Source organism: Panthera onca, chromosome X (genome assembly GCF_046562875.1).
Source record: "Panthera onca isolate mPanOnc1 chromosome X, mPanOnc1 haplotype 2, whole genome shotgun sequence".
Taxonomy (NCBI): Eukaryota; Metazoa; Chordata; class Mammalia; order Carnivora; family Felidae; genus Panthera; species Panthera onca.
The window spans coordinates 41,712,261-41,732,731 of NC_138357.1; the positions used below are offsets into that span (position 1 = coordinate 41,712,261).

Genomic DNA, 20,471 nt, shown 5'->3' on the forward strand with positions numbered 1-20,471 from the left:
CTTGAAATTGTGGGTGATTTATTTTATCAAAGTGAAGGAACTTTTTATGTTAATAATCCTAAATTCCACATTTACAATTCATATTCACAGTTCCTAATGAAAAAGCTGCAAAGTAAGGCTTCAATCCTGCTTGCAAAATATATTAAACAGAATCCTAAAATAACTAGTAAACAGGTCCAGGTAATAATAGACAATCGGAGGGAGAACATAGCCTTTTACTGAAATTGAATATTGAGTAATTAAACGCAGGTCTTTGACACATAAACATGGTATAATAATTTAGTTTGTATGAATGCTTGTAATTTAATGGGCTTTTCTTTCCCAGTGTTAGTTCCACATTATACTACTGACACTGAATACAATTTTGTAATGGAAATGACTATTTTTCATTTTTTGTTAGATAATAACTAAAGGGAGGTGTTGTTTTACTTTTTTCTGCTCCACAAGGAAAAAAAAATTATCAATTACACATGGCTTCTGTGTGTCACTGCAGTCTTCTCTTTCATGTGGTAGAAGTTACTTTATGAATCCTGTCAAAAATAGAATGGTATCGGATGACACATCGAACTTCAGCCCCAAACACATTCCCGCCTTCATTTGACTTACTCTGGTATTTCTCTAACATCCCACGTGTCATGGTGCTCTGCTCCCTCTGGAACTTCCTCTGGATTCCAAATATCCTCGACATTTTCATCACTGTTTTGAGGGATGACTGTGAAAAAAAGGGAAGATAAAGCTGAAGCTGTTGTCTGTTTTCCCCCTCAAAATTGCTCCCGTTCTTCACACGCAGTTTGGGATCGTCAAAGTCAAACATTTTCTATTTGTTACCACTAGCTTGTTTTTTGGTCAAAACAAGCTTAATTTGTAAAAACTTGACGTTTTTGAATCAATACACAACCAATATGTTGTAAAATTATAATAATAATTGAGAAAATTTAGAAACAACATATAAGCAAAAAGAAGAAAATAAATAATCTGTAATCCAACCACCCAAGATAATCAATGAGAGCATTCTGATGTATATCTTTCCAGCCTCTGTGTGTGTGCACATATGTATATGCATATAGCATATATACTCAATATATGAAGTAACATCTTATATGAAACATATAGAACATAGATATACATAGAAATACTAGGATCATATGTAAAATATTTATGTAAAAGAACAAATCAAACATACAATCAATCTGATTTGTGTAGAAATGTCTTATCTTGCATTGTGTATTACTATATAGAAGTTCTTTGATACCTTTTCCATGCAAGCATGACATAATTCTTTAAAAATACTGTTGGTTAAAGAAATTGAAAACAGTGGATACAATGGTCATTTTTTAATCCAGTATTTTCCTCAGGCAGATGGGAGCCTCAAAGAAAATCTCTATCACTTGTCCTTTATGTAGGACTGAGCATGTACCTGGGTTTCTACATGTCATCTTTAAATGCTTAAAAGTAAACGAGGCATGCAAAAACTCAGCTTACATTTGTTCCAACTATTGGGGCAGCAAATGCAGACCAACATTAGGTGCAGAACATTATTTCGAGTTCTCCTTTTAAGCATCCCCAGAAATGCACTTGATTACTAGGTTTTCAATACTGCCACTCTTTTCAAATTATCTGCCTCTATCTAGCATGGGCTTTGTGAAGCCTAATTACAGATTTATATAAAATATGTTACAAATGACTCATTGTTCTCAGAATTTAGAGGCTATTAGACATACATTATATCAGAAATACCGGCAGCATTGAAATACATTAAAATTTGAACTAGTCTTCCAACATCTCTTTAAAAAAATTTTTTTTGGTAACATTTATTTATTTTTGAGAGAGATAAATAGAATGTAAGCAGGGGATGGGCCGAGAGACACGGAGACACAGAATCTGAAGCAGGCTCCAGGCTCATAGCTGTCAGCACAGAGACCGACTTGGGGCTCCAGCTCACAAATCACGAGATCGTGACCTGAGCCGAAGTCAGACCCTCGACCGCTCGACCGACTGAGCCACCCAGGCACCACCCAGGTTCCCCCCAACACCTCTTGAACTAGGTAAACAGATTCTTCAGTATGTAGAGTCTAATAACTGAAATTTTAAAATCATTCTCTCAGACTTCATTTGAGTCATTATTTTAAACATTTTTCCCGATGAAATCTTTTACAATCAGCTAAATTGATGAAGGAACTTCTTTTCCTTTCCCTATCCAACTCTGGCAACTGTCATCATGACAGAATTAGAGCCTTCTATATTTTCGAAGATGTGTAAAATGTTCAACTATGTGAAAATGTATAAGCCAAAATGCTGGGGAAACATCCCCTGAAATATTTATTCTGGTTTATTGGACCTGTGACTATATAAGTCACCCAGTTAATATGTAATTAAATATATATTATAATTAAATATATTTAATTATGTATTATGTATTATATTTATATATGTATAACTATAGGTATTATATTTATACATGTATAATTATTTAATTATAAATATATATTTTAATTATATATTTAATTATGTATTATATATTATGTATTATAATTAAATATATTATATAAGTATGAATATATATTATAAATATAAATATATTTCATTATATACTTAATATATTTAATTATATATTAAATAACTATATCAGTTGCCCTATTTAATGTATAATTAAAGCCCATCATATATAAATGGACTTTAATTTATAAGTATTTTGGTGTAAGATCAAATTGTGTCATTATTTGTTTTATTGTGTTCTCCAAAAGACTATAAGCTCAATGGGGGCAGAGACCTTTCTATTTTGATCTTCATCATAGTCCCAGAGGTGATCACCCAGAGGTGATAATGCCTGGCATATAACAGGCTTTCAATAAATATTTGTTGAATGAATTAATGAATCCTGTGAAATTGCCAGAATATAGCAGATATAGCAGGGTAGAAAGTGAAGAAGCTAAGCAACTTGGTAACTAGACCCTAAATAATAAAAAAGTTATTTAACCACACATGACTTTCTTGGTTTAACATCTCAGGAAATATGCCAAAAAATGAATGTGAATAATTCAAGGCGAATTAATTTCCATTAGTAGAAAAATGACTTACCTACAATAGTAGAGTAAAAACATCATCTTATATGTAAATGGCTGTTCATCACTTCCACAATTATTTGAGTTCATCTCTGACAAATCCTAGTGTTAATATTACTCTCCCTACAATTTTGCTCCCAAAGAAAAGATTATACCAATTATAGTGATCTATATGCTTTGTTAAATAACTTACCTTTGAGCTCTTCTATTCTTGGTGGTCCAATATTCCCAGGACCCATGGCTCCAAAAGCAGATGAACAATTTGGCTGGGAGAGAAGAAAAAAAAGCCCAACATTCTGTAATTACTACTTGTTCAACTTACGTGACTGATAATACTTGAAAGTTGGTAAGCTTTCCATCTCAAATTTCATAGTGCTTCTCATTTAATTAAGCATTGTTGTTATACAACAGAGAGACAGATGTCAAGTATTATTTAGAATGTGTTTTCCTTGTCCTTTCAAAAAGTATTTAGTTTAATAGACCCTAAGGCAGTCTTTGATCAGACTAAATCCCCAGTTCCAGCCCAGTGAATCATGTATCCCTGCGGATAGGGGGATGAGCCACATTCATCTCTTTAAAGGTCAGAACAAAGTATTAGTGTAAAAGCATCGACAATTTTGGGTTTGGGCAGTATCTGGTCATAGGTAGAAGATGGAAACAGATGGGAAAGTTTTATAGAAACAAAAACAAACCACTAACTAGGGTCTTAAGTATATACATATCAAAGAACTCATTCAAAACTCCTGTTAACAGATTTTACTTCTTTTCCACTGTGGGTATGAAACCCTTCCTCGTCACACCACCTCATGACACTGAACTAATGGATTTAAACAGCAACCCCCAATTAATAGCGTCAAATACATGCTAAACCACTTCAGCCATCTTACGAGTTGATTTTGCCATCCTTTGTGCAAGGAAACATACCCCCACAGGGCTGCTACTCTACTCCCCAGTACAAGAACAATTTTCCTTTTTTCACTGAAGTATAACACATATTACACCTTCAGTATAGCAGCAACTGCCTCATTGGTCTTTCTCAGTGGTCTTTTGATATCTCAAGAAAACCCCAGTATTTTACTGATTGTTCTTGCTGATGCCAGATTCCGCAGCTCCAATTTACTCCATTGCTGGCAGTCAAAAAAGTCTTATCTCCTTGCATCCTGGCAAACTACCATCTCTAGCTCTCTTCTCTCAGGCCCCTGCCCCTATCTCCCAAGACTTCAGACATGTAGAAGAGTTACGATGTCCTATTTGGGCAAAAGGAATAGTGTCTGTCCTTGAAAGCCAGTGGCAAAGCTCACCTGTGTCTTTATTATACTAAACTATTCCAACAGCTATAAATCAGAAACTAATCTGTAACATCTCAATGGTTTCTGAGACAGTAACCATTCTTTTCCAAAAGGTGCTTCAAAAGTGCTATGTCTGCGGTTAAAGTGTTACAGGTATTTTTATGTGAAAATCCCAAGACAGTATTTTGTATGTTTTTTTTTTCTTTTTAATCACTAAGGTCATATAAACTTGTGGTGCTTTTCTTAAGTTATTAATCACTAGAATACTAATAGTCAATCAGAGTAAAGCATTTCTTGGAACATGAGGGCCTCTTGTTTTGTTGAGTGACTCCTTCCATCAAAAATTAAAATCCATACAAATAAAAACTTAAACATTCCTGAAAAAAATTAGTATGCTCTCCATGCACAGTGATGATTCAATCAGTACATCACAACAGAGGGGGAATTGCAGTTTATTAACTTAATGAAAATAAATGATTAAAAACAAAAATTTCAAGTGAAAAGATGAACCAGGATAATAAAAACATTAAAAACCCTCTTGCAAGTGTTCTCTATAAAAATAATCATTTCAGCCTTTACCACGGATCCACATCCAATTATCTGAGTAATTTGTCATTGCAATTCATGCCACTTTGCAATATGTAAGAGAGTTAGAACAACTTTTTCACAATGTCTGTGGAGTGGTGAGCATTATTTCCCACAGGCCTTAAGATCCCCTTCTGAGTTTCAAAAGCAGTCTCTTCCCAATCTCCTAGATTCTTAATGCATGATGGGGACTGTAAATAAACCGTGTATGCAACAGTTCTAATGCTGTTTTCAGAGAGAGTATTTTCTTTTTTTTTTTTCAATATATGAAATTTATTGTCAAATTGGTTTCCATACAACATCCAGTGCTCATCCCAAAAGGTGCCCTCCTCAACACCCATCCCCCACCCTCCCCTCCCTCCCACCCCCCATCAACCCTCAGTTTGTTCTCAGTTTCTAAGAGTCTCTTATGCTTTGGCTCTCTCCCACTCCAACCTCTTTTTTTTTTTTTTTTCTTTTTCCTTCCCCTCCCCCATGGGTTTCTGTTAAGTTTCTCAGGATCCACATAAGAGTGAAACCATATGGTACCTGTCTTAAAAAAAAAAACAAAAAACAAAAAAACAGAGAGAGTATTTTCAAAACCACATCACTCTTGTAATCATTCCACAGTTCTCAAGATCCATACATGTTAAAAAATGAAAAACCATTTTTCTCCTGGAAAATTTAATAGTTCATTAGAAACATTAATTATTCTCCCACTGTTCTGATACTCCAATTCTATATCCTCTAATGATATCTGTACAGGGGTGTCTGAATGACCAATTACCTCAAAATTGCTTTTAACCCAGATATACAGAATCATACATTATTACAGTAATTTTCCTCTATGAATTGTACAATTTGGTAAAATTATCCTAGTGTCTCTATTCTCCTAATCACTCATCGTTCTCCTAGAATCACCTCTAGATGCAAATAAACATCCCCATACGTAAACGCCAAAGAGAACAGGCTTTGTAACCAGGGTGAATCTTTATCTCTGAATCTGTTCCAGTTACAAGTTTCACTTGCCTTTATTCGAGATTGCTGTTTCTCAGATATTTAACATACTTTCTGTATATGACATAACCCTACCTTTACCCTTCACAGGCTGTATCATTATTCTATTTCAGCTTCAGGCAGCAAAAATGAACCTGCCCTCCTAACTTCACTGATACATTGCTCCTAAATTTTTCTCCAATGTTTTATTTGTTGTATGTATTCAATGCTATTATTATTGTCCTGATTTCTGTTTGGCCCCTAGTAACTCCTGCCTGACCAAAGCTTCTTGGTTTCTAACCCTAGCTCCAAGTTGATTCAGTTACCATCTACACATTTTATTTTCATTGCATGTCTTAGTCTTTATTTGATTCTGTACATTCCCTCTAATTCTTCCCGGATGGTGCAAGATCAATCCAGTGCTGATCTGAGCCACCAAATCTGCTGCATATTCAGATTATACTTGTTTTTCCACACAATAGAAGAAAAGAATTTGGGGAGGAGCAAATTGATATGCCTGCTCACTGAAGATGGTTTATTTGTGGCAAACTGGTCATAATAACAACTTCACTAAAATAATTTAAAGCGGATTGACATATTCTGCTATAGTGTGAGGTTTCTGCCCCCAATTTTATTTGCCTTCACATAAGCAGTCTGACAGCCAAGATTTGCTGATACCTAAGGAGTAGGAGAATGGAGAGCAGGGGGTTACATAAAAGTATTTTGATTATTCTGGGAATACCGCCAGTGACTGTGGAGTGGCCGGTCAGTTTCTGGAACTCTCCTTCCCCAAAATGAAGCCCATGTTGCTGCTGTAAGCCTCCCTGAGGTTACCTGTCCCGATCCCAAATATTGCACAACAAATTAGACTCCACAGCTCTATCTGAACATGTATCACACAAGTCAGTTTTAGTAGGCTAAAGCTAGTTTGTCCCATTATTTGGCCCAAATTATTTTCTGTTCTGTTTTCATGTGTAGACAAATTTTAAAAAATCAAGGAAACTGGATTATGGGGGCCTAATTAATAGTGTCTAGATGAAATTATTTGTTTATACACATACTGACTAGGCTTAAAAATCCTAGCTACCACTCATTTCAATGGTTGTCAAGCATTCTTTGGCCATAAATATAAATGACAAACATTTTGAAATGTGGCTATTGCTACCATAGTTACAGAACTATCTTCCTATTCACTGTTCAGGTAGTTTAGAAAAAAATATAATTATGTTTGCTAGAAATGTACTAGAGGTTATACTCTCATGAATAATCAGTCCTACAGCCTCCTGTGAATGTATCAGATGACACAGCCTTGCTCCCATAGCAAAGGTTGGAATGAGTTGTTCAAATACAGTTTAACAACTTAGCATGAACAGAATTGATTCATCTGTAAGTATACGACCACCTGTCCAGCCTCAAAATCATCCTCTTCAGGATAAAGTAGCTTAGAGAGAGCTTGCAGGGCTGAAACTGAAGAAATGGTTTCAATTTCCATGTTTTCAGATTCCATGTTTTCAGTTTCCATATTTTCGGTTTCTGTATTTTCAGACTCCATATTTTCAGGCTCCATATTCTGAGGAAGAACATAATCAGAGAGCGATATTTTGGTTTTCTATTTCATTGAAGACATGAAGATTAAATTTTTAATCAACCCTTGATGATGCCTAGCATTATATTGCCATTTGAGAATTCTAGAGGGTTGGTTCGTTGACTTTAGTGAAAAGTTCACACAAAATAAATGAACTGTTTTTATGATTGTAATAGTGACACTGTATATGTTTATCATGGAAATTTGAGGAAATAATACATTAAGAGCATAAATAGGAAAATCTCAACTACCTACGATCCTACCAACCATCAGTCTTTTAAATAGTCCTTACAGTTACATTTGGGGTAGGAATTCAGAGTCCTTAAAAATCTTGAAAGTGTCACAGACTTTATTTATTTTTTTTAAACATTTTTTTTAACATTTTATTTATTTTTGAGACAGAGACAGAGCGTGAACGGGGGAGGGGCAGAGAGAGAGGGAGACACAGAATAGGAAGCAGGCTCCAGGCTCTGAGCCATCAGCCCAGAGCCCAACGCGGGGCTTGAACTCACAGACCGCGAGATCGTGACCTGAGCTGAAGTCAGACGCTTAACCGACTGAACCACTCAGGCGCCCCTAGTGTCACAGACTTTAATCAATAACCTGAATAAAGACTATTGCTAATGATTTGAACAGAAATGTAACAGGAATCTTTTCTACACCTCTGCTAATATTTTTAAACGTTATTTTATAAAATCAATTCACTGGAAACACTTCTTTAGTGCTGTTACTAAACGATCCGCTAAAATTTCTGCATTGTGCCTAGAACAGTAATACAAAGGGATTTTCAAATGTGTGCTGGTACAATCACCTGTCAAAATCAATCTGCATGCAGATGGTGTTTTACAAACCTTCTGTTTTATGTTTTACTATTATTTTGACTTTCTTTTTTAAATGTAAAACTGATCTAAATGCTTATTGGAGAAGTCAAGGGTGTGAAAGAAATGTTAAATCTACCATAGGGGCAGTATATCATAGTGGTTAAGGGTAAGGTCTCTGGTGTCATGCTGCCTAGATTTCTATCATTTGCTTCCCAGCTCTGTGACACTGGCATGTCATTTAACCCCATTTTTCCTTACCTATAAAATAGGAATAATAATACTGCTACCTCATAGGGTTGTTATAAGAATTACGTAGCTAAATACATGTAAAAGAGCTTGGAACAGTGCCTGGCACATAGTAAGCACTCAACATATGTGAGCTATTGTTGGTCCTTTAAAAACTTAATTTTGCTGGACATGAATATCACTTCTAATAATGATGTTAAATAAGTTAATGATAAAACTCATTACATTGGAAACTCATTAAATTGCAAAAGGTAAAATAAGTGGTGAGAAAGCAATCTTCTCTCACAGTATGTTCTGGTAGTCTGCTATGGAAATGAATAATTGACACATATTAAATTAAACAAAGAGGCTCCTGTTTATATTTCAAAAGTTCTAGTTGGTTATGTGTTCATTAAATATTTGCTGAACACTAAAAGCAAAAAAGTTTATTGACACATTTTCTACCTTTGACAGCAAAAGGGGAAATGGATCCAGATATCAGATGCAATGATATGAACAGTATTTTGAGTTGAGATTGCACAATGAGACTTTTAAAAAAAAACAAATATAATAGAAACTTTTATTATTCCTCTATCTCCTACCTTACAAACTTGTGATGGCCTTATTATACAATGTAGGTGAAAGAGTTTTCTAAAATGTGAAAAGCTGTATAAAATTATTGTTGTTTGGCACGTGGTGCCAGCACACACAGATACTTGATGATGATGCTTGTAAGAGCTCAATGGTGAGCTGGTGATAGGGGAATAAACTGGAACCAGCCAAGCTAATGCAGAAGTGTATTCAGAAGTCCAAAATATAGTATCTGAGGTAGCAATCAGAACTGCTATTCATAGATTTTCATCTTCTTGGGAGGGACATGGCAGAAGGAGTCTGGGGACATGAGCAATGTTTCAAGGCAGAAAGGTTGAAAAGCATGGTTAGAGGGAGGTCTATATAGGTGAAGCAGAACCCTGGTCCATAGGTCGAGGTATAGGAGGCAGGATCTGGTTCTTGAGGATAATTGGAGAGTTGGCAGCTAGGGATAAAGGTTCAGAATATGGCAGGGTTCAACATCACAGCTGGAAAAGACAACCAGACATTGAATCCAAGGCTTTCTTGCGTCACTCTATGCAGCTACCTTATGAAGCAAGGCTGTCATTCAGTGGGTATGGTGGATACAGGATTTAGGGAAAGCAGATTTATTTTAAATCCCTACCAGTTGGGAAGAAGTTCTGGCCTTGTTCTCATCTGGTGAGAGGCAGGGCAGTGTGGGCAGTGGGAAGCCATACCTGTAAGCCGAGAGTCTTGAAAACTGGAGCTGGCATATAGTCAGTAGTTTATGAATACTGAATGAAGCATGATTAAATTCATACGAATGTTGTATTTCAAAGTAGTCACCTTGGAAGGTTATACGCTGATGTAAATTATGCTATCAGTGCTCAAAATATTTTGGGATTGCCTTCATATGTATTACTAAGAAAATAGCATCCTTATGATTAAAAATCAGATTTGTCTCCAAGTGATTTCTAGATGTATCTAGGTATCACATCTACTTTCAAAATATGAAGATTTGGTACTTTGAGGAGGTTCAAAAGAATAAGTAAGCTACAGGCCTCAAGGCGATCATGAAAGAGCATTTTCAAAAGTAATTCGAGCAATACCAACAGCAAGTGGATAGACTCCCAATGTGACTGCTTTAAAGGGGATGCCACTTCTTGGGATGCATGTTCGAGTATACAACAAATCATTCACAATAATTGATAGTAACACTCTATGTATCCAAAGCATATTAGGAGTTAGACTTCTTAAATCCAAATTATGCTAGCATAAAATGGCATAGATTCACAAGTAGCCAAATTGGAGTAGAGATAGCATAATGAAATTGGCCCTTAAGCAAAAATAATTTTTACCATAGCAACTGTAATAATAACCTGCAAACACGAGATAATAAATCAAGACAAGCTTGTTATTATATTCTGAGATGAAAAGGAATCACTAGTACTTTGTGAATAACTAAATAGTTCAAAGTATCAAAAGAGAAAAACAATGATATGAATTTTTGGAAAAAATATTCTAAATTCAAGGGAAATGAAGATTCTACTAGATTTTTTTTAGAAGTTTAACAAATTAAGAATAATTAAACTATTAAAAACTTTAAAGTTTGACAAAAACAGATCACATTGGAAAAACTAAAGCAAGATGCCTTTTTACAAACTGTGCAGTGTTATTTATTTGTAAGGCTATCTTTTACCTGTAAATTTGATATATGTTAGGTTCATCGTAAGCCTGGCAACCAAGATCCTTTAGAATATTACACCCATTTAATTTTCTGCCCCTCCCTATTAATTCTCTTACATGCAATGTGTTCTGTTAAAAACTGAACTGCTTATTAAACATAGCTTATAATCTCCTGCCTTTGTACCTGAGAATGTATTTTTCCTTTTGCTTAGAGTACTCTTGTAGTGTAGTGATTAAAAAAAAAAAAATTCCAGAGCCACACTGCCTGAATCTGGCATTGTCACTTAAATAGGCCAATAATACATTTCAATTAAATGTAAGCAGTAGTTTCATCAAAAACAAAATATATTGCCAAATCAACTTGAGATTTGGTTATTAGAAAGTAAAATTTCTAGGCCCTCTGTTTTTATTTCTCTCACTTTCCATTGCTAGGCTGACTCCAATGGCAGCATCTTCTGGACATCAACTTGAGCCCGTAGGGCCTTCCTACATAAAGGTGTGATTGGGGGAATCTCTCTTGGTACCAGCCACAAGAGCTAAAGAGACAGACGCTTCAGAAACAACTCGTTACCAAAACATAGAAACCAGTTAGGGACTAGAAAAACTCAACCAGGATTGCTCCAGACCCATGGCACTGAAGCAAGATCAGTAACCTGAGATTAAGTCAGACTCTCTTTGTGACGGCTGGGGCCATGTCTTCTACTTTATTTCCCCCCATCCACAGTATCAACAGGGATGGCTCTTTGACTTGAACGAATTGGAGAAAAATCCAGGTTAAATTAGTGAAAACTCTGAATTACAGACAATTCAAAAGGAAATATTTATTAATTCAAATATGTAAAGTAAATAAAACCAGGGTAATAAAGAATCACCAAGTAGTATCCTTTGGGAACTTGTTTAACAGGTAAACACATATCCTTATGTAAAGCACTGTTGCTAGCCGAATGATTTCAAAGTATTCAAAAGCCATTTACTCTCTTAAAAAACACAAAACGAAACAAAACAAAATCCATTTACTGTCTTAAATAATTTGGCATTTCTTCTGCAACTTTATTTACATAATACTTAGCAATTCTTATGTTAAATTCTTCTGAAAACACAAAAGTAAACATCATCTCTGCCTATGTCTGAATTAAATTACAATATACTGGCTAATTTTTACATTTTTTTTACAGTATACACATCAATAATTCCCTGCTTATTAAAAATAATTCATTTTTGTCTTTGTCTTTACAATACCAAGAATTATTTCCTTTTTTAGGTCTCAAACTTTCACTGCTATAAAATGTGCCAAGTCATAAATAACTATGAGGACTTAACAGAGTTTTTTTTACAAATTTAAAATACATTTAGCAGAAGATGACTTTTGAAAGTACCTGGAATATTTCATAAAATAAATGATACGCTTTTGATTCAATACTTCCTCTATTATAATTTTAGACAAACTTAATACACTTGTCAATAATTTTTTTCTCTCATTCTCATACTCCACCTTTATCTAAAAAGGAGACAGCAAATTTTCCTTCAGTATTTAGACAGTTTCTCCCTAAATCAACAGGCCTTTTTCTTAATTTCTTTGGGAATTAGTCTCTGTTCTGAATCTTTGTCACAACAGGAAGGTCTTAGGAGAAATCACCCCTACCCCTCTGGTCAAATTCTGTTCTCTCCCCTTAATCAGATTTTATTTTTTGACACGGTTTCTTACTTTTTGACAGGTATAGTCCAACGATATATAATACTCTCCCAATCAGTCCTTTGTGAGTAGCAGGCTTGCCAAGTACAGGTAGTCTTTACACACCACGCTCTAGCCCACTTAAGTGTGGCCCGCTGTTCAGTCCTCAACGGATCTGACCAAGACCGTTGGAACCCTCAGGCCATTGTCTACGTAGCAAGCTCACGGGCCACTTCTTTTTCCCCGTTTGAACAGCGTTATACCCCCTAAAAAATATATATCCTAACCAATGCACTCTGGATAAACCATGTCTGTACATGTAAAACAGAAGGAACAGTGGCTCCAACTTGGAGCACCCAGATCTACCGATAAGGACACAGTTTTCACTCTCAAATTAGTGTTACAACCATAAGTGTGGTGAGTTGACAGAGGCACTGGGAAGCCTTCACTTGCTCATTTTGGCTTTCAGACAGTTGAACAGCATCCATTCCCTGTATGGTAAACTGGCCCCATCTCTCACTCACATCCTGATAGACCGAGTTGTTTAAAGCCGCCTCCTGCTTCTAGTGTCTAGGGCGGGGGAATTTAGGGAAAAGGTCTGTTCTATTTGGAATTTGTGGCTTTTCTGGGTATCTCTCAGGGTGGTAAGTACTCCAGAGTTCTCCCCAGTTTCTCTGATAGCCAGGGCATTTGAGGACCCTTTCTTTTCCCTTCTTAAGGTTCGGGTTTCCTCACCTGGGTCAGTTTTCGGGTAGCTGGCGGGGCTCCGAAAATAGACTGCGGAAAGCTCTGCGTCTCTGTGTTGCCTAGGTAACAATTTTGTTGCCCCCTCCACCCACCACCTCTGGGTTCCCGCTTGACTTTCCTGGCCAATCAGAGAAGAGTTTCCTTTGAAACAACACCAGAATCAACCAATCCGGGCTCGTGCCAGTCGGGGTCAATGGCCGCCCTTTCCAGTTAACTAGGTGGACCCCAGTTAAGCGTCTGTCTCGGTTAGCGTCACTCCAGCTGCAACCGGTCCGCGGTAGACGCTGGTTTTTTCCCCTGGTCCGAGTAGGCCCAGTTCCGCCTCTCCGGCCGCTAGACAGTCTCGGAGGCCCTTTCCATTTACTTTGGGAGCCCCGACGGCGAGCGGCGGCGGCAGCCACCAAGGTAAGTTTGCAAGGTTTTCGTTTGTCCCAGGCATCGGCAGGCTCGCTCATCATTACACTTTTCCCGCACGTGAATTCCAAACCGGACGACTCCTCCTGCGGCTCCTGGGCAGCGGGAATGGATGCATAGGCTCGGTGGCCCCGGGGGGTTGAGAAGGTTTTGCTGCAGCTCTCCACGCGCTCCCCACGCCCCCTCCCCGCCCCGCGATAGAGACACAGGTTGTGGTTCGTTCAGGCTCAGCATGTGTGTGTGTGTGTGTGTGTGTGTGTGTACTCGCGTGAGCGCAGGTAAGGTGGTACCGCGCTTCTTTTCCTTAGCTCGGCTTGTGTGGTGTGTGGGGAGGGGCCGTGTAGGGTGGGAGCGCGCTTTTCATCGACTCCGTGTGTGTTGGGGGTGGGGGTGCGATCACGGTTCTTTTCCTTGGCTCAGAACGTGTGTGTGCGCTGGGGGTGGTGTGTTTTGTGTGTAAGGTGGGATCGCGTTTCTTTTCCTTTGCTGTGGGCATGACTTCTGGGCCTGAACCCCTGGGGTGAGCATCCCTGCTACACCTTGCTCCCGCTCCCAGTGACACAGGGGACCTGGTCCCCTGCTTTTTCCCGCCTTGGAGTGGAGAAATGCAGGCACGCCGCCCGCTTGCCACTGCTTGGCAATCTGCGTGTCTTCACTTCACGTAGACGTGCAGTTGTGACCCTAGTTTCCCGTGGATTGGTTTTAAGCAAAAGGGGGGTGGCTTAATATACATTTGGAATGTTCTCAACTGGTTAGTTGTGTTTGGTAGTGGGGCCCCTAATACATTATTTGAGTGTTGTAAGCAAGGAAAGATAGGATGGCTTTCATGGATGGTTGTTACTTTTGGTTATCCAGGGATTGGAATTCGATTAATGAATTAGCTAAATTTCTTTCCTTCTTTGGCTCTCATATTTTTCTAGCTTCCTCCCTATCTGGTGAAGTGAAACTTGAATAATTTGTCCATTCTCCTTGTTATATTACCACAGTAAACAAACAAACAAAATGGAAGTATAATATTTAAGTTATTGGCTAAAAGTAAAGTTACTGGCTTTTTGGCCAAATTAATTATACCACAATATCCCTTATGACTACAAATGTCTTAAATTTTGTTATTTCTCTAGATAGATAACTTGTGGAGTGTAGCTATATGCTATGCTGTCTCTTGATTGCTTTTTTTCTATTTTCCTCATTGTGCATTATTCTAAGTCGGTAATGCCTAGCTAGTACTTTTCAGACCTTTTTGCTGTGACTCACAGAAATAAAATTTATATTGTGGCCCAGTATATACATATCCAATATATAATTGACAACCATTTCACAAAAACAATGCTTACTACATGCAGTTTACTCTGATAGTCTCCATTATGTATTTTTTTTTAATGTGGAGTACAAGCCAGTAATGAATCCTCACTCAGTTTGAAAAACTTCGATCTTTGGTTTTCAAACTTGTGTGTGTTTAGGAATCACACAGGATGTTTGTCACTGTTGGGGCAGAAGAAAATTTTTCTCTGTCCCTCAGAATTCTGGCTGGACTAAGAATTGAATTGACATGAGACCGATTAACAGGAAAAAATCAAATTTAATTTCGTACATAAGGGGAATCTATAGACATGAAATTCCAGACTTACTACCTGTAGTTTACTCTGATAGTCTCCATTATGTATTTTTTTTTAATGTGGAGTACAAGCAAAATGAAGTCTATATGTCATCCTGAACTAAGGAGAAAAGGGGGATAAGGGTCTGGGACTTCAAAGGGAAGGAACACAACTCACAGGAAGATGAAAAAGAGTAAATGTTTGGTAAACATATGTTTGCTGGGCCATTCAGCAACTGTAGGACTTAGGACTTTAATCAAACAGGCTTTGCTTGGTTCCTTCCTGTCTACTATACCTAGTTCATGTTATAATGTAGTTATCTGTCGTGATAGCTCTCTTCCTGGAGCAGGTCCTTCATCTAAAATCTTTCAGGCAGCTGTTGCTGAGGGCAGGGAGGAGGGGTGGGGAGTCAGCTTCTTCCTGAGTCTTTGGGCTTTTGTTTTCAGACCAGCATAATCTACATACCAAAGTGGCCCATCTTAGGGCCGTCTGTCCTTGGCCCCTAAATCGCAAATGCTGATTTCCCTGGCTCCAGGATTTGGTTCTGTGTGTCTGTGGTAGGGGAAGGTGGTTCGAGTAACATTTTTGAAGTACCTGGTTTAGTGCCAGATGCACAAGGATTCAGTAAACCATAGTTTACTTCTTGAGGAGCAAAGGCTATTTATCTTTGGGGATTTAATCGCCTCTTCAAGGTTTGGCCTGCCCCTGGCAAGGTGGAATCCAATGTTAAGCACTGTTTTCCCCAGGGTTGAGGAGGTAGGAAAGTAGGGGATGAGCCCTAGATCTGAGATGAATCCGTGAGTACTTGGCTTCCCTGGAGAATTTTGTAAATGCAGAAATTTAGGGATAGAAGAACACAAACATTAGAGCATTTCAATGATTATCCCAGGATCACATTGTAAGTAAGTGGATCTCAGAGATAAAGTCACTTGATGAAGTCTAATATTCTTTTTTTTTTTTTTTTTTGTTTTTATTTTTTTATTTTTTTATTTTTTTTTTTTTAATATATGAAATTGATGAAGTCTAATATTCTTGATAGCAGGTCAGATCTAGAGGCAGAAGTTGAAACAGGAAGAGAGCTTCTCTGACTTGCAGAGGCAACAATTTCTGGCTTTTGACTGCTGGCTTGGTTTTAATGAAAGGAAACTTGAGAGATCTAAAAAAATAAAAAATACACCTAAAAGATTTTGTGGGTTATAGGTATGAAAAAGGGATTTAGTTTAGCATATTTCTCTTGTAGTATATAGAACAACTGTTTTAAAACACTAACTAGTTAAGTAATTTATTCAGCCAGCATTAAAAGAAATTAAAGGTGAAAAATCTCCCTCAAATCTACTACCAAAAATATAACTGCTATTTCTGTTCCCCTCCTATTTTATTCATATGTACCCATATTTTTAAATAATTTTAATCCTTGCTTGTATAAGTTTTGTTCCTTTTATTTAATATTATTCTGGGAATTTGTTCTATGTGGTTGATAGTTTTCAAATTTTTATTAGTAATAGCATCCTAATGGTCCATAGACTGAGATGGCTATAATTTATTCAGCCTAACCCAACAACAGAAAATTATTTCCAGTAATTTCATGCTATCAATAACACTGTAAATTTGGGTTATTTGAAATCATTTATATAACTTGTACCTTACATGAAACTCAAGGGGAATCTTAACAGGAAGGCCAGGGATCTGGACCTGAGATGCTAGTGTTTGCCACTCCCCACTTTAGATGTATGAATTTACCCATGTAGGTTTTTGTCGCTAGAGAAGCAGTGATCAACCATGATATCTATTGTACATATGAATTAGACAGGATGTGTATTTTTTAAGTAATGAGTATAGACATTTTCAAAATGATTTACTTTAAAAGATACATGAATCCTGGCAGATTCAAGTGCCATAATAACACTCATGCTGATTAGCTTTCTTTATGAATATCTTTTCCAAAGATTATATGAGTGTGTATTCATTTGTAATTAAAAACTTTTTTATAAAAGGTCCAATTAAGTTGACTGGGAGAATAAAAGCTATAATTGGCCTTTATTAGCACATCTCCCTTTTCAAAGAACACATATTGTCTTATTTTCTGTCATTCTAAAACATTAACTAGTCCCTCTTTATGAAGTGATAAAATATTTCGAACAAAAAGCACAGAGACTATTCTACACCATCATCCACGTACCTATGAAAGATTTGACAGTTGTTAACATTTTGCCATATTTTCTTTAGGTATTGTTTTTTAAAGAACTAAAACATTATAGCTAATTCTTTGTACCCCTTCCCAGTCTCCTTTCCTTCCCATCCCAGAGATAATTGTTCTTCTGAAGTTGTTGTATATTTTCCCAATCTATATTTTTAATTTATTTTTTATTTTTATTTTTGAACATTTATTCATTTTTGAGAGACAGAGAGAGACAGAGCATGAGTGGGGGAGGGGCAGAGAGAGAGGGAGACAAAATCTGAAGCAGGCTTCACGCTCTGAGCTGTTAGCACAGAGCCGACACAGGGCTGGAACTCATGGACCACGAGATCATGACCCGAGCTGAAGTTGGACGCTTAACTGACTGAGGCACCCAGGCGCCCCTCCCAATCTATATTTTTAAATGCATTCACATGTGGATGGCCGTAAATGATTTGTAATATGATTTTGTATGTCCTTTAACATTTACAGAAATGGTGTGCTGTACTTAACTCTTCCGCAACATTTTTGGGTCACCATTGTTTTTGAGATTTTTCCAAATTGCTAAATATAGATAAAGTTAGCTATCTTTTATTGCTGTATTCCGTCCTATAACTGTGCCACTTTAAAAAATCTCCATTTCCCTATTGTTGCTGGACATTTAGGTTGTTTCAAGTGTACAAATATTCATATTAATCATGTAAATACTGTATGATTCAAGTAATATGAAGTTCCCAGAATTGGCAAATTCATAGAGACAGAAAGTAAAATAGAGGTTACCAGGGGCCAGGGGAGTGGGGAACATGGCGTTATTGTTCAGTACCAGTATAGAGTTTGGCACTGAAAGAGTTTTGTAAATGGATAGTGGTGACGGTTGAACAACACTGTGAACATACTTAATGCCACCAAATTGTATACTTAAAATGGTTAAAATGGTAAATTTTACATTATGCATATTTTACCACAGTCAAAAATGACAAACATAAGAATTATGCTTATTTTTCAAAGGCATGTACTTGATTGCCTTTTTTGTGGAGTGAAGCACTGGGAAAAGTGAGATTTATTTTTAAAAGTAAACTTAAACTATATTAGCCAAATCTATTTTTCTTTGCAAAACGATGGTTTTTGAGATTTTTGAATGACTACTGTTACTTGCATGCTTGTGTAAGATGTTTTTTTAATTTTCAAAAATTTTTTTCATATTTATTTTTGAGAGAGAGAGAGTGCATGCTAGCAGGGGAGGAGTAGAGAGAGAGAGGGAGAGAGAATCCTGAGCAGGCTCTGCACCTGCAGTGCAGAGCCACGATGCGGGGCACCATCTCTGGAACCATGAGATCATGACCTGAGTGGAAATCAAGAGTTGGATGTTTAAGGTTTCTATGCACACTGTGCTTCAGAAGTTTCTGGGGGGTTATTTGTTTGTTTGTTTTTTGCTATACTTCTACAGTGTTTTGGGGAGGGTTCTTCTAAAAGTGGGTATGCCTTTGAGGCTTTTTTTTTTTTTTTTGTATTTGAATGCCATTCCTCCTTTCTTTCTTTGACTACTTCTCTCAAGTACTCTCTTCTCTTTCTCTTCCCCCCTCCCCATAACCCTGATCTTCCCCCATTTCCCAATCCCCCAACCCCTCTCTGGCCTTCTTGGTCCCTCTGCCCAGTTTCCGATTAGCCATGCCTTCCCTTTGGGTCTCTGCCCTCCCTGTCTGCCCTCTCATGAGGCCCCCTACTGCACACACACACACCCTGCTCACTCTTGGGTCCTTCTAAGGGCTTCCATGTTTCTCCCTCTCTGAGTCCTTTGGCCCACCCTCCCCTTTGGTCCCACCCTTGGTTTTCCCTTTTCCAATTTTGTAACTGCTCTAGGCATTTACTGACAATGAAACCTGTTTGCTGGCAAATTGCAGGCCTCCACAATGTCACACTTTTAATATTTGGAAAATTGGTCTTAATTTGGGGATTAAAAAAACTTTCTAAAAGCTCTCAAAATACGATTCTGACATCATAGCTTTGATATGTTATTGGATGAAGGAGGAGAAAAGAAGTTAATGTGAAAGATAATCGGTAAGTTATACTGCTTAAGATGTTTAATATGAACTCCCAGCTAATGTACCATTTCCAGTAGCTCCGTATTTATTGTGGCATAAAATAAAATGATCATCATTACAAGATTGATCCCTTCCTATTTCCCTTAAAAATGGCTGGACTAATTTCACCTCTCCCTATCCATTTCTCTTCTGGGACTCAAGCACTTCAAATAAAGCATTAAAATCCAGTTTCTACCTCTAGAGTTGGCATCCATAATTATCAGTGGCAAATAAGGATCCTACTTTTGAAGCTTACATTTTTCTGCTTTCTGGAAGGCTCTCTTGGTGGAACAAGGGGTTTCTTCAGTGAATTTGTACTTTTCCTTTGCTTTTCTGCCTCTCTCCTTAGTTTGATAATTAATGATATATATATATATATAATATTATGATATTAATAATATATATATAATGGTTATTTTAGAGAGAGAGAGAGGGAGAGAGCATGAGTGGGGGAGGGGCAGAGAGAGACACAGAATCCCAAGCAGGCTCCAGGCTCTGAGCTGTCAGCACAGAGGCTGAGGCGGAGCTCAAACTCACAGAACACGGGGTCATGACCTGAGCCCTGAGCCGAAGTCGGATGCTTAACCAACTGAGCCGCCCAGGCATCCCGATAATTAATGATATATTAAAGAATCATATATATTATCAAAAGTTGCTATTTATGAAGATGGTTTTATAACATGACTAATCATGCCATATCATTTAGTCATGATGTTCTTGAGACAGTGAAGTGAATTAGTGGAGCTTGATGGCTCTCAGGTAACTAAGCAGTTTAGGGGGAGTGTTGCCTGCAAGAGAGAATAGTCTATTTGCTTCAAAGAAGAAAGGAAACATTTTTAACAAATTACATGGCTGAGCTTCTGTGCTCATCACCACTTGACAATCATTTCTCAAAGTAATATCAGGGAGTAATAGCATGAGTGATCCCCCCAAATCATTTATACTTTATAAGACAGAGCCTCTAAACATTTATGCTGAAATGGTTTATTATAGGTACTCGAACTTA

General features: G+C 37.3%; 2 protein-coding genes across 5 annotated transcripts in view; one reads left to right on the forward strand and one right to left on the reverse strand.

The window, feature by feature from the left end:
• The window catches only part of DNAAF6 (dynein axonemal assembly factor 6), a 36,410-nt gene extending 23,142 nt beyond the window's left edge, over positions 1-13,268 (reverse strand). The window contains exons 1-4 of one of the 2 annotated variants that reach the window (XM_081794368.1): positions 13,188-13,268; positions 7,314-7,481; positions 3,256-3,328; positions 607-712 (exon numbers count right to left, since the gene is read on the reverse strand). In XM_081794368.1, the coding sequence (XP_081650494.1) occupies positions 607-712; positions 3,256-3,328; positions 7,314-7,478 (344 nt within the window). In that variant the 5' untranslated portion in view covers positions 7,479-7,481; positions 13,188-13,268. Of the gene's footprint in view, positions 1-606; positions 713-3,255; positions 3,329-7,313; positions 7,482-12,485; positions 12,635-13,187 lie in introns of those variants that run through there. The other variant, XM_081794369.1, reaches the window with a different exon arrangement.
• Positions 13,269-13,412: 144 nt separating this feature from the next.
• NUP62CL (nucleoporin 62 C-terminal like) overlaps positions 13,413-20,471 on the forward strand; it is an 86,636-nt gene continuing 79,577 nt past the window's right edge. For all 3 annotated transcript variants that reach the window (XM_081794386.1, XM_081794388.1, XM_081794387.1), the window contains exon 1: positions 13,413-13,604. The gene's annotated coding sequence lies outside the window, so the exon portion shown is untranslated. The remainder of the gene's footprint in view (positions 13,605-20,471) is intronic.